The sequence below is a fragment of the Aotus nancymaae genome, unplaced genomic scaffold (assembly GCF_030222135.1).
Source record: "Aotus nancymaae isolate 86718 unplaced genomic scaffold, 86718_ANA_hifiasm-v0.15.2.pri h1tg000057l, whole genome shotgun sequence".
NCBI classification, from domain to species: Eukaryota; Metazoa; Chordata; class Mammalia; order Primates; family Aotidae; genus Aotus; species Aotus nancymaae.
This window is the reverse complement of record NW_026988471.1, coordinates 37830890-37845579: the sequence shown is the minus strand read 5'-3', so window position 1 is coordinate 37845579 and position 14690 is coordinate 37830890. Positions and strand designations below refer to the sequence as shown.

The following is a 14690-nucleotide window of genomic DNA, read 5'->3' as shown; positions in this document are numbered from 1 at the left end:
CTCTCTCTATTTCTCTCTCTTCTTTTTTCCTTGAGACAGAGTCTTGCTCTGTTGCCCAGGCTGGAGTGCAGGGGTGCAATTTTGGCTCACTGCAACCTCTGCCTCCGAGGTTCAAGCGATTCTCCAGCCTCAGCCTCCCGTGTATCTGGGATTACAGACACATGCCACCAAGCCTGGCTAATTTTTGTATATTTAGTAGAGGCGGGGTTTCACCATGTTGGCCAGGCTGGTCTCAAACTCCTGACCTCAAGTGATCCACCAGCCTCAGCCTTCCAAAATGCTGGGAGGCGTGAGTCACTGTGCCCGTTCAGTTTGGCAGTTCTCTATAACAATAAACATAAACTAAACCATATTGCCCAGCAATTCTAGTCCTAGGTTTTTGCCCAGAAGAGATGAAAACATGTCCATGCAAAACTGGTTCATGAATGTTCATAGCAACTTTATTTGTAATAGCCCCAAACTGGAAACAACCCAAATGTCCATCAGCAGGTGAATGTATAAACAAATTGTGGTATGACCATACAGTGGAATGCTACTCAGCAATAAAAAGGAATGAAATAGTTATGCATGCAACAGCATGGTTGCATCTCAAAAACATGAGCAAAAAACTAGGCACAAAAGACAATATATGATTCCATTTATTTAATATTCTAGAAAAGACATTTCTATAGAGACAAAAAGCAGATCACAGGTTTCCTGGGAGTGAGATGTAGTAAGGGTTGATGGAAATGGGGCACAAGGAAACTTTTTAAGATGATGAAAAGGTTCTGTATCTTGATTGTCATGGTGGTTAGGAGAGTGAATAACTACACAAAAATCTACCAAAAGAACATTTAAAATAGCCTCAAAGTCGACTTGATAAATATAGTCACTGATAAATCAAATAATAGTAACCAATTTTAATTTAACAGTATAAAATGGATATGGTTTCAGATTCCACATTGCAACTAACCTTTAAGAAACTATCATTTGTTGAATTTTAGTATGGTACCATAAAAGGATAGTCACTATTTATATGGAAAGTCCAGAATAGACAAATCCATAGAGACAAAGTAAATTAGTGGTTGCCAGGCACTGGGGAGAGGAAAGGAATGGAGAATGACTGTACCAGGTATTTAGCTATCCACCTTCCAAAATAATCACAGGGTTTACTCTTGTGATAATGAAATGTTCTAGAATTTGATACTGGTGATGACTGCACAACCAATATTGAAAACCACTGACTAATAAGTACACTTTTAACGGGTGAATTTTATTGTATATGAATTTTATCTCAATAGAAAAATTACACAGAAAAGCTAGATTTTCATATACTTCGAAATAATGTATCACAACAGATTGTATACAGAAATAGATATGAAAATCCTGCTGTCTTCTTTTACGCTATGGTTGAGATTTGCAATGTAAAACATTTGCATTCTTCTAAATGTTTTGTTGTAGTTTAAAAAAAAAAACTTTGGTTACTTTTTATAAAAGTGCTATTTATATTAACACATAGTGGGTTTGTTATTTTTAATGAATTAAATATTTAAAAAATTTTGGTTTTAACTTCTAATGTGATAAACATTGAAATACATAGTTATAAACAAAAGGTTTTCAGAATCTTCAGTAATTTTTAAGAATGTGAGGAGCCCTGAGACCAAAAAGATTCAAGACCTAGAGAAATGTATTCTCACCTAGAGAAATGTATTTGCAAATTGTTTATCCTTCCAAAAGGAATTCTTGAATTGTCTTTTATTCATATTTGTAAGTCCTTAAAATTTTTCACTGTATCTGCCATGTTAAATTTTGTGATTATAAAATGACATATTGGCTCAAAATTTGTTTAATATTATAATAATACAGCCTCACTGAATTAATGTGTTTTCCCCCAAACAGGATGTAGAAAATATATTTAGTCGTATAGTAGATATACATGAACTTAGTGTAAAGTTACTGGGCCATATAGAAGATACAGTAGAAATGACAGATGAAGGCAGTCCCCATCCACTAGTAGGAAGCTGCTTTGAAGACTTAGCAGAGGTAAGTTATTCAATTATATACCCAAAAAGTCTGCATGAAAGCCTACATTTACATTAAAATTGAGAGTCTTAACTTCTTTCCAGCTAAAGTCATAGATACTAATTGTTGACTATCTGTTATTGCTCCTTTTCCATAGGGTCATTATTAACATATGCCTCTGTCATCTTACCAAACATAGAAAAATGGTATCTGGTTAATTATAGGAAAGCAGATACCACCAAGGGGAGGTATTACAGCTGTCACCTAATGGCCTACTGTAAAAGGTTAAGAAAAGTCAATAAATGAATATTAAGGAAGAGACCACAGAACTTGGACCTGAGGTCAGATTACTTGTGTTCCGGTCTGAGCTCCGCTACTTATTAGTTGTGTGACCAGTGGGAAGTTATTTTGTTTCTCTAAACCTCTGTATCTTTATTTGTAAAAGAAAAATGATAATACAGGTTGAGTATCCCTAAGCCAAAAATCCCAAATCTGAAATGATCCAAAATCTGAAACTGTTTTGAGCACCAACATGATACTCAAAGGAAATGTTCATTGGAGCATTTCAGATTTGGGATTTTCAGGTTTAGGATGCTGAAGCAGTAGGTATACTACAAATACTCCAAAATGTGAAATCTAAAACGCTTCATTTTGGGTAAGAGATACTCGACCTGTAATAGGACTCAGGATTTTTCTGAAAATTGAATAACCTATCTGAAGTATTTAGCTATACACCTTCACATAGTAAGCTACTCAATATGTGATAACTGCATTATTATTTAGAATAGGAATGAAGTGAATAGGACAATAACGTCCAGGGCTTGAGTGATTCAGATACCATAAGAGAGAAAGACAGGTAACTAACTCCTTAGATATTTCAAATGCTAAAATACAGAAGTCAATCCTAATAAGTTAGCATTAAGAGTCATTCTGAAGTTTCTAGCTCTTGCTGTGTTCTCTAAATTCCACTCATTATGATACAGTATTGAGCTTGTAAAATATTTTTTTAAATGAAGACTTCCAGGCAAAACACAATGGTAAGTTCAAGCATCACCACAGCCTCTACATTCCTGCTCTAAACACACATAAGTAATAAAGCATAAAAATTAAAAAGTGGAATATATCTATAACTAGACTTGAAAACAAGATTAGAAATATAATAGACATTCAAGGTAGTGAGCTCTGGTATCTGGGTGTTTAGGCTCTTAAGGACAATGAATTGTTTCAAATGTGTTCCATGAAAGCCAGAGCAAGACTTCTTGCTCAAGTCCTTCCTTATAATAGGATGCTGGGGAAATCTGCCAACATGCTATCTACAGTAAAAGTTTCAGAAAAGTTGTAGACTTGACATGGGGAGACAAAAACGTTGCCTTACAATAATAACAATTTTCCCACAACATTAAGCCAATATGAAGCCTGAACCCCCAAAGTCATTTGAAGAGTAGGTTCTAGTTTGGAAGAGTCATCATAAAGGAATGGGAGAGAAAAAGGAAACAAAACATTAAAAGTATCCCACTAGGCATGTAATACAAAATTCCAAAAAACAAGACAAATTCTAATTTTCAGAATGATAATCTAATAAAATCAACAATTATATCATGAATTTATTCCAGATGAAATTAATGTTGTACAATAGATATACAAAAAGTTTAAAAGAAGTTTAGGATGCTCAAAGAGATAAGTGAAAGAATATGATCCATTTATAAAGAAGACATTGTGAAACAAAAATAGGTGGAAAGGAAATGAGCAGGTAGATATCAAAAGATAGAGATACAAGAATTAAATATATTATACAATCATTGAAATAACTCATATAGTATAACATTTGCTGGACCCAGTTCAACGATAAAATTAGTAAATTGGAGATGAAATTGAGGACTTCACTGAGAATGTAACACAGACTAAGATAAGAAATATGAAAGGCCAATTGAAAGTAATAAGGATAGCCGGGTGTGGTGACTCACGCCTGTAATTCCAGCACTTTGAGAGGCCGAGGTGGGCAGATCACCTGAGGTCAGGAGTTTGAGACCAGCCTGGCCAACGTGCTGAAACCCCATCTCTACTAAAAATACAAAATTTAGCTGGCTGTGGTGGCGCATGCCTATAATCCCAGCTACTTAGGAGGCTGAGGCAGGAGAATCACTTGAACCCAGGAGACGGAGGTTGCAGTGAGCCTAGATCACACCACTGCACTCCAGCCTGGGCAACAGAATGAGACTCCGTCTCAAAAAAAAAGCAAGTAATAAGGATACACTGAGAGGCTTAGTATACATCTAATAGGAGTTCCAGACAGTGATGGAGAAATAATATTTGAAAAGATAAAAATGGATAATTTTCAAGAAATGCAAGCATTAGTTCCCAGATCAAAAATGAATTCCAAATATTGCTCAAGATAAATAAAAATACACAGCTAAAAACATGGCTGTGAAAATAGAGAACATCAAAGATAAAGAGAAAATCTTGGGTTGGGCACAATGGCTGATGCCTGTAATCCCAGCACTTTGGGAGGCTGAGGCAGGTGGATTGCTTGAAGTCAGGAGTTCAAGACCAGCCTGGCCAACATGGTGTAACCCTATCTCTAATGAAAAAATACAAAAATTAGTTGGGCGTGGTGGCGGGCACCTGTAATCCTAGTTACTTGGGAATCTGAGGTAGGAGAAGTGCTTGAACTCGGGAGGTGGAGGTTGCAGTGAGCTGAGATCACACCACTGTGCTCCAGCCTGGGTGACAGAGCAAGACTTTCTTAAAAAACAAACAAACAAAAAAAACACCTCCATGCCTACAAATCAATAACTAAAACTTCAGGGTTTTGCTTTTTAGCAAATAGGCAAAAGACTTGAGTAGGTACTTTACACGCAAAAAAGATGCTCAACATTGTTATTCATCAAGGAAATGCAATTTAAAACCTTGGAGCAGTTGGAAGTCTCCTTGCTGGTGGGGGCTAGGGTGTAATTTGTTACAGTCACTTTGGAAAACTGTTTGGAATGTCTACTAGAGCTAAGCACACAACTGTACCCTGTGACCCAACATTTTAACTCTTAGGCCTATACTAAACAAAAATGAGTGCTTATGTTCACTGAAAGACATATTTAAGAACGTTCACAGTAGGTTTATTCATAATGGATAATTAGTGGTATATTCACACAAGGAAACGCTATGTGGCAATAAAAAATAACTGCAGATAAAAGCAGCAACATAATATTGAGTGTAATAAGACTCAGTACATACTATATTGATATATGGAAGGTTCAGAAACATGTATATAAGATCTTTGGAAACAGATTATTAGAATAGTGGTTGACTGGGAAGCATGAAGGAGATTTCTGAGGTGCTAGAAATGTTCTATTTCTTTATCTGGGTGGTGGTTACAGAAATGCATCGTATACGTATATTAAAAGTCGTCAGATTACAGACTTTATGTAAGGTTACACTTGAATTTATCAATAATGAGGAAAAAGGAATAAATAAAAACCATTTCAAACATAAAATGACCAAGAGAGTTTACTACCTCTAGACACTCATTCATTATAAGACACATTGGATTGTGTTCTTTAGCAAGAAGGAAAGTTTTACTCAGAGGAAAGTCAAGAAGTACAATAACTAACGGTGAAAAAGAAACCGGTAGATGTAGCCTGGTGGCTTGCACCTCTAATCCCAGCACTTTGGGAGGCCAAGGTGGGCAGATCACTTGAGCTCAGGAGTTTAAGAGCAACCTGGGCAACATGGCAAAACCCCATCTCTTCAAAAAAAAAAAAACAACAAAATTATACAGGTGTGGTGATACGTGCCTGTAGTCCCAGCCACTCTAGAGCATGAGGTAGGAGGATCACATGCTCAGGAGGCTGAGGTTTCAGTGAGCCAGAATCATGCCACTGCACTCCAGCCTGGGTGACAGACTGAGACACTGTCTCAAAAAATAAAAATAAATATTAGTAAATGTGTTAATAAATTTAATGAATTGCTGAATAGTTTAAAAAATGTTTTTAAAGTTTTTTGTCTTGGAAAGGCTAAACTATATATATCAGTAACAAAATGAACAGTATGTAAAGTGGATTTGTGTTTGTGATAAAAGAATAACTTTTGAAAAATGTATAGGTAACCATATTTGTTTTGAAAAACATTGAGGAAAATCAAAAGAACAGAAATAGTACCTGTAGTTTACAATGTACAGCTAAGGAGAAAAGAACTTTTTTATTATTTTCACTGATACTAGGAAAGAATAAATGAAGCAAACAAAAACAATGATAATGAAGATAAAAGATGATATAAAAAAAATCCAACCACATATTTGATTTTTAAAAAATCTACTTCATGTAGCTTACAAGAGGTTCTTAAAACAGAACCACAGAAATATTTTAAGATAAAGGGATGAAAAATCCTAACATAAAAACAAGTCAAACCTGTATATCAATATTAATTTAAATTAACTGATAAAATTACACAAAGTAAGCACTGAGGAGGGAAAAAGAGGAACACTTCCTAATAACAAAAGGGATACTATCATGAAGATATAACAACCATTAATGTGTATGCACCTGCTGATAAAGCCTCAACATATAAGTAGAAATTGACAGACTTACAAGAAATGAAAAAAAATAGCTACCATAGTAGGACATTTTAACACATGTCCATCAGAAATTAACAAATCAAACAGAAAAAAAGATTAGTAAGGCTACAGAAGATTAGACTAACACATTTGATTTTACACACACACACACACGCTCGCGCGCGCGCTCTCTCTCTCTCTCTCTCTCTCTCTCTTTCTCTCTCTCTCACTCTCACTCACTCACTCACTCAATTAGCCCTCCATGTCCATGGCTTCTGCATCTGTAGATTCAGCCAACTGGATTGAAAATACTTTTAGAGGGCTGGGTGCGGTGGCTCACGCCTCTAATCCTAGCACTTTGGGAGGCTGAAGTGGGTGGATCACCTGAGGTCAGGAGTTCAAGACCAGCCTGGCCATCATGGTGAAACCCTATCTTTAAAAAAAAAAAAAAAAAATACTTTTGGAGAAAAAAAGGATCATTCTATGTGTACTAACATACTATAATGTTCAGCACATTACATTACATCAGTGTACATTACAATACCCTAAAAAATACAGTGTAACAGCTCTTTACGTAATGTACATTATATTAGACATAAGTAATATAGGGATCCTCTGAAGGTTATATGCAAATACACCATTTTATATCAGGGACTTGAGCATCCCTGGATTTTGTTATCTGCATGGGATCCCTCACTGATACCAAGGGATAACAGAGAGAGAGTGTGTATGACTATGTATGACACACACATACATAGTCATCCCTCAGTATATGTGGGGAATTGTTTCTAGGACTGCCCACAGATACCTGAATCCACACAAACTCAAGTTCCATATTGGCCCTGCAAAACTTGCATGGGCCCTGTGGAACCCACATATTCGAAAAGCCAGCTTTCCATATATGAGGGTTTCGCATGCCACAGATAACTGTATTTTAGATCCTCATTTGGATGAAAAAAATCTGCATATAAGTGTATTCGTGCAGGTCTAACCACAGGTTTTTCAAAGGTCAATTGTATATATCTTAATACTGGTGCATTGAGGATTAAGTTTCAACATAAATTTCAGAGGGGACACTGTCATTCAAATCATAAAAGGAGCTAAAGCACTGCAGAGAGAAGCTTAAGGTTTTACACATTTTTTGAAAAATTAGGAATAATTAAAAATGAATGAGTTAAGCTTTCAACCCAAGAAACAAGAAAGAGAACAGGATACACCTAAGAGAATAATATGTAAGGAAGTAACAGAGCCAAATTAATAAATTAGAAATTGATATAAAATTTATCATGGCTGATCAATGGGAAAAGGAAACACAAATACCAGGTTCAATCTTGGCTCACTGCAACCTCCGCCTCCCAGGTTCAAGCAATTCTCATGCGTCAGCCACTCCAGTAGTTGGGATTACTGTGGAAGAATACTAAGAAAGAGAACAGGGTACACCTAAGAGAATAATATGTAAAGAAGTAACAGCAGAATTAATGAATTCTGAGTTGGAATTACTGTGGAAGAATACTAAGATCCACTTCAAAATGTTTTAGAATTGTAATGAAATAACCCTTAAAAATATATAAAAGAGCAGTATCAATGTCCTAAGTTAAAAGAAAACATTAAAAAATGAATGCATCAAAAGTATATTTCAACAGATGACTTGAGGCATACACCAGGTGTTATGAATGCTGTGGTTTGAATGTGTCCCCATATTTTATGTATTGGAAGTTTAATCTCCAGATTTATATATTGATTGGAGGTGGGGTCTGTGGAGGTAGTTAGGATTAGATAAGGTCATCAGGGTGGGGCCCCCATGATGGCACACCTGTCTTTATAAAAAGAGGAAGAGACCTCTGAGCTGACATGCTGTAGTCCCCTTGCCATGTGATGCCCTGCACCACCTCAGGACTCTGCAGAGTCCCTATCAGCAAGAAGGCCCTCACCAGATGCAGCTGCCTGTCTTGAACTTCCAGCCTCCAGAAGTGCGGTAAATAAATTTCTTTATGAATTACCCAGTCTCAGGTATTCAGTTATAGCAACAGAAAACAGCATAAGACAATGATTTTTGCCAATCCTCAGGAAACATTTAATCTTACTCTTTTGCAAATTGTTCCAATGAGTAGAGACATGAAGGGTAACTTAATCAGGATTGTATGAACACTTTATCAAAATTAGATAAGGACAATACAAGAAAAAAGTATTGCTGGGCACGGTGGCTCAAGCCTGTAATCCCAGCACTTTAGGAGGCCAAGGCGGGTGGATCACGAGGTCAAGAGATCGAGACCATCCTGGTCAACATGGTGAAACCCCGTCTCTACTAAAAATACAAAAAATTAGCTGGGCATAGTGGCGCGTGCCTGTAATCCCAGCTACTCGGGAGGCTGAGGCAGGAGAATTGCCTGAACTCAGGAGGCGGAGGTTGCGGTGAGCCGAGACGTGCCATTGCACTCCAGCCCGGGTAACAAGAGCAAAACTCCGTCTCAAAAAAAAAAAAAAAAAAATATTGAGACATTCTCAGACATCAACAAAACTGGCAATGAAAATTCAGTTTATAATACAATAAAACATTTGACCAAATATAATGTATCTTATGATGTTTACTCTTATGTGGTTTGACTTAAAAAAAAAAGTTTTAATGTAGTTTTTTACTTTAGCAGGTTAGAATCTCAAGAAAAAGGGTTTCATAAAATTATTCATTCATGAATTTCTTTTTTTTAATTTTTATTATTTATTTATTTATTTTAAAGACAGAGTTTCACCATGCTGGTCAGGCTGGTCAGGCTGGTCATGAACTCCCGACCTCAGGTGATCCGCCCGCCTTGGCCTCCAAAGTGCTTGGATTACAGGCGTGAGCCACCACGCCCGGCCTCATTCATGAATTTCTTTAAAATGTTGGGCAAACAAAGAATAGAAGGGAACTTTCTTAACCTAATAAAGGATATTTACTAAAAGTCTGTAAGAGATATAATAATGGTTAAACTACAGTAGCACTGAGAAATTAGAAAAGATTACCACCATCACCACTTCTATTCAGCACTTTAATAGCAAGTACTGCCCAATACTAAAAGACAGAAAAGGAATAGACAAGACAAAGTTGTCCTGTTTTTAGTTAGCATAATTATACAGCAAACCCAAGAAAATTTATATAGTGTTAGAACTAGTTGGTAAGTTCATCATAGTTGTTGGATAAAAGATCAGCTCATAAAAATTGGTAGCGTTACTGTGCTCACTTACAGTCCGTTGAATATATAATATTTTTAAAGGCTGCATTCATTATAGAAATAAGACCATAAAGTACTTGAACTCCTCAAAGCCATCCATGAGAGTTGGAAATCAGCTTATTCCAAACTCCTGTTAATACGGATATTTTGACCTTTTCCATGAATAATGAATGTTCTTACTGGCATCTAGAATGGTGAATCCTTTCCAGAGGGCTTTCAGTTGACTTTGTCCAGACACAGCAGAGGAATCACCATCTATGGCTGTTACAGCCTTATGAAATGTATTTGTGAAATAATACAACTTGAAGGTCAAAATTATTTCTTGATCATGGGCTGCAGATTGGATGTTGTGTTAAGAGACTTGAAAACAACTTTAATCTCTTTGCATATCTCAATCAGAGCTCTTAGGTTTCTAGGTGCAATGTCAATATTTTGAAGGAATTTTTTTTTTTCCTGAGCAGTTGGTTTCAATAGTGGGCTTAAAATATTCAGTAAACCATGTTGTAAACAGTTTTATTATCATCCAGGCTTTGCTGTTCCATTTATAGGGTACAGGCAGAGTATATTTAGCATAATTCTTAAGGGCCCTAGGATTTTCGGAATGGTAAGTGAACACTGGCTCAATAATAACAGTGAAGAAGTTTGAAATATTTCGAGAATTACCAGAGTGTGACACAGAGACAAAATCAGCACATGCTATTGGAAAAATGGGGCCAATAGACTTGCTTCACACAGGGTTGCCACAAATCTTTGACTTATAAAAAAGAAAAAAAGCAATATCTGTGAAGCACAATAAAATAAAGTTGCAATAAAGTGAGGTGTACCTGTATACCAAGTGCTAATTACAGAATTTTTTTATAATTATGAAACACAAGAAACAGTTATCTATCAATGGAGAACAGATTCGAGAAAACTGATGTATTCATGTGGTAGAATATTAGAGTTTTAAAATGAAAGAAACTATATAAATCGAAATGGATAAATCTTGAAAACAATTTTGAGTATAAAAAGCAACTAAGAATGTATACATTATATTTATATGAAGTTTGAAAGCTTGCAAGACTATATTGCTTTGTTTCTTGATACATATGTAATTATGATATAAAAATATAAATGAGAAGGATAAGATCCAAATTCAAGATAATGACTACCCCTGGTGATCAGCAGGAGATGAGCTTATGAAAGGGAGCTCAGAGGAATCAATCACATCTGTATTGTAATAATTTCTTTTCTATAGAGCTGAGGCAGGTACTATAAAATGTTGAGCTTTTTTGAGTTTGATGGTGGGTATAGTTAGGTTAGGCTGTTCTCTGTACTTTTCTGTCAGTTATGTGTATAGACAAATTTTTTTTTTTTTTTTTTCCCCCAAGATGGAGTTTCGCTCTTGTTACCCAGGCTGGAGTGCAATGGCGTGATCTCTGCTCACCGCAGCCTCCGCCTCCTGGGTTCAGGCAATTCTCCTGCCTCAGCCTCCCGAGTAGCTGGGATTACAGGCATGCGCCACCATGCCCAGCTAATTTTTTGTATTTTTAGTAGAGACGGGGTTTCACCATGTTGACCAGGATGGTCTCGATCTCTTGACCTCGTGATCCACCCGCCTCAGCCTCCCAAAGTGCTGGGATTACAGGCGTGACAAATTTTATATTTTCCTATGAATCTTGTTGCATTTTAAACAGTGAACCTATCAAAATCATCTATTAACTCATACCAACTGTTAGAATTGCTTACCATTCTAAAAATTTGTTTTCAAGAATAAAACTGTGTGAAGAGAGTTTGGATTTGTGGTTAATTGTTGATTTTTTTTCTCTTGAGATTAGCTATTTCAAAATGATAGTACTAGCTACTACCGTTTATGCAGTGCTTACTCTGTGCCAGACACTATTATAAGCACTTTACTTACATCTCATTTAGTTCTGTAAACAACCCTGTGAAATAATTATTCACATTTCCAATGGGGAAACAGGCTTAGAGAAAGTAAGTAGTTTGTCGAAGGTTACACAGCTAATAAATAGTAGGGTCAGAATTGGAACTATGACTCTAAAACCCATGTTTTTAAGCCACGTTATAAAGCCTTTTCTTTACCTATAGTTATAAAAATTGTATAATAAATTAGGGCTTATTGAAAGGGGAAGAGGGCAAACATGTCTGTGGTATGTGATCATTTCTAAGTTGGAAGAGACCTACACTATAAGCATCTCTTCACATTTTTAGTCTTCTCTTCCATCCACTGTATTCATACCTGACTCCATCCTCTTGTTATTTTTGAAACCTTACTGTCAATTTCTGTAAAACATAATAGATTGCAATTTCTGCTGTCATGATGGCAAGTTTTAGTTGAGAAGACAGTTAAAGGAGTTAAAATTGGGAAGTCAACTAGGAGCCAGCTCAAGGAATCCACTATGACTTGGAAGTTTACATGCCATATTGCATTTTGCAACAACCAGAACTCATGTCGTCTGATTTCTGATCTGGTGGTGTTACTATTCAGTCATTCTTTAAAAAGGAATCTGAGGCCAGGCACAGTGGCTCACATCTGTAATCCCAGCACTTGTGGGAGGCCAAGGCAGGAGGATCACTTGAGTCCAGCAGATCAAGACCAGCCTGGTCAACATGGCAGAAACCCTGTCCCTACAAAATACACACAAAATTGAACCAGGCACAGTGGTGTGTGCCTGTGGTCCCAGCAACTCAGGAGACTGAAGTGGGAGGACTGCTTGAGCCCAGGAGGTAGAGGTTGTAGTGAGCCATGATTGTACCACTGCACTCTAGCCTGGCTGTCCGACCAAGACCAAGACGCTGTCTCAAAGAAAAAAAAATAAAAAGCAATCTGAAAAAACAACATTAAGATTGATTAATTCATAACCATCTTTTGTTATTTCATTCCCTTCTACTATGCTCCCACTAGATGTCCTCTTCCTCTTGCTAGAATTACTCTTTATGGAAATGAGCTCATGCTAGAATCTAGAGTACCATTTTCATAATAGTTTTGTACCAGGAACAGAGCACAAGATAGAAGAGTAGCAACTCTATTTCTCCTGCTAAAATCAAGATACCTACTCTCTTTTTCCCCAGAAATCTTCAAAACCAGTAGATTCTAGTCGTTTTAACTGAGCCATTAGAATTTAGTTTATTAATGATTGGTAATATTAATGATGGCAAAAATTTTGGCAGTTTGGATTTTGTTTAATTGTTTTGTGAAATTATAGCAATGTATTTTAGATGACAGGAACTGTTACCTCTGGTTTACAGAATATGAAAGTACATGTCCACCACTGAGAAAGAACTATAAAAAAAAAGTCTGGCTTCAGTATTCTAATGTTTATACTTTACCTAGTTGTACATATCTATATTCTTTGTTGTTCAAGTTAAACTTTGTTTTCTAGAACCAAAAGTCTGCCCACTCTTATGGCCATGTTTGTTGATAATATTCTGTTGGAAACCTTTAATGAGAGCTGTTATATAAGGATTCTGTTACTCATCAGAAAGAATTGATCTACTCTTTTGAGAATATTGGGATCTTATTCTATTAAAATTATAATTAATAGTCATATAATTTTTGTTTAGACACTTTCAAAGAAATACATAATTGTGCTCGCATAGTTGTGCCCCATAATTAAATCTTTCTGTGTTTGTAGTGGTAGATTATTTATGTTTTACCTTCTTTATTTTCTAAGGAACTGGCATTTGATCCATATGAATCGTATGCTCGAGATATTTTGCGGCCTGGTTTTCATGATCGTTTCCTTAGTCAGTTATCGAAGCCTGGGGCAGCACTTTATTTGCAGGTATAGTAATTTTTAAATCAAGACGTACAGTGTCTGAAAAGCAAACTTAAAAAAAAAATTAAATCACTTTGTTTTCTAGTCAATAGGCGAAGGTTTCAAAGAAGCTGTTCAATATGTTTTACCCAGGCTGCTTCTGGCCCCTGTTTACCACTGTCTCCATTATTTTGAACTTTTGAAGGTAAGAAAACTCTTATTGTGATTTATATAACATATTCAAGTGTGATGAATTTTTTTTGCTACTTCATTTGTAAATTATGTGAGTACCCACGCACATTAGTGTGTATCCATTTTCTTTTTCCAGTTAAGAAGCAAATGCACATCAGTCTGCAAAAGAGTGGCATATTTTCTTCAGTTTTAGTAGTGGATTTTATTTTTTGTTGTTTTTAAAATTTTTTTTTTGGTTATTTTTTATTTTTATTTCTGTTTTTTGTCATGAATTTTAAAGCAGTTGTCAGATATTTTTATCTTGTACCTTTACTTTTTCTTTACATGGCTGATTCTTTGAAAACAACCTTGGAGTTATGCATTGCAGTTTCCATTTGGGGACCTCAGCAGACTCAGGGAGTCAGTGTGAGAATAAGGGACCCAGTGTGAGGATAAGGCCAAAGTAATGAGGAAGGTTAGTTCACTTGATTTTCATAGCTCAGGTTGCAACTATCTCTATTAAACTGTTTATCATTACTTTAGAAACTATAAATTTCTATAATCTTAGTAAAAATTCACTATTTGATCACAGTTCAAAATATTAAGCACTGACTGAAAGGAAAGGGTTTTCTTTTCCTATTATACACTGAAATTAAAGAAAAGAGAAACCTTAGTCTGTATAAATTATAATTCAATAGTGTAGCTCAAAGTGATATTCTCTCTACCTTTAATGGACTAGCCTTGTAAAGACAAAACAAGACATGCATTAGTAGCATTATTATTTCTTTAGCTTTCAAATGAATATTTGTTTCATCAAAGAGAACTTCTGTTTAATATCATGATTGTGTTATGGAAAATATAGTACTGGAAATCATATTTATAGTTTGCAGATGATAAAATGGGCTGTCTGTAATACATCAACGAATGAATACAAAGTCTGAATTTATTAACAGTAAACTAGAGGAACTCTCATCCCTACATTTTCTCAGGTCTCTGCACTGCATA

At 35.9% G+C, this 14690-nt stretch overlaps 1 protein-coding gene across 2 annotated transcripts in view; it reads left to right on the top strand.

Moving 5' to 3' along the window:
• SOS1 (SOS Ras/Rac guanine nucleotide exchange factor 1) overlaps positions 1–14690 on the top strand; it is a 133987-nt gene that overhangs the window by 64768 nt on the left and 54529 nt on the right. For both annotated transcript variants that reach the window (XM_021670787.2, XM_021670786.2), the window contains exons 6-8: positions 1879–2022; positions 13431–13541; positions 13621–13719. In XM_021670787.2, coding sequence (XP_021526462.1) covers positions 1879–2022; positions 13431–13541; positions 13621–13719 — 354 coding nt within the window. The remainder of the gene's footprint in view (positions 1–1878; positions 2023–13430; positions 13542–13620; positions 13720–14690) is intronic.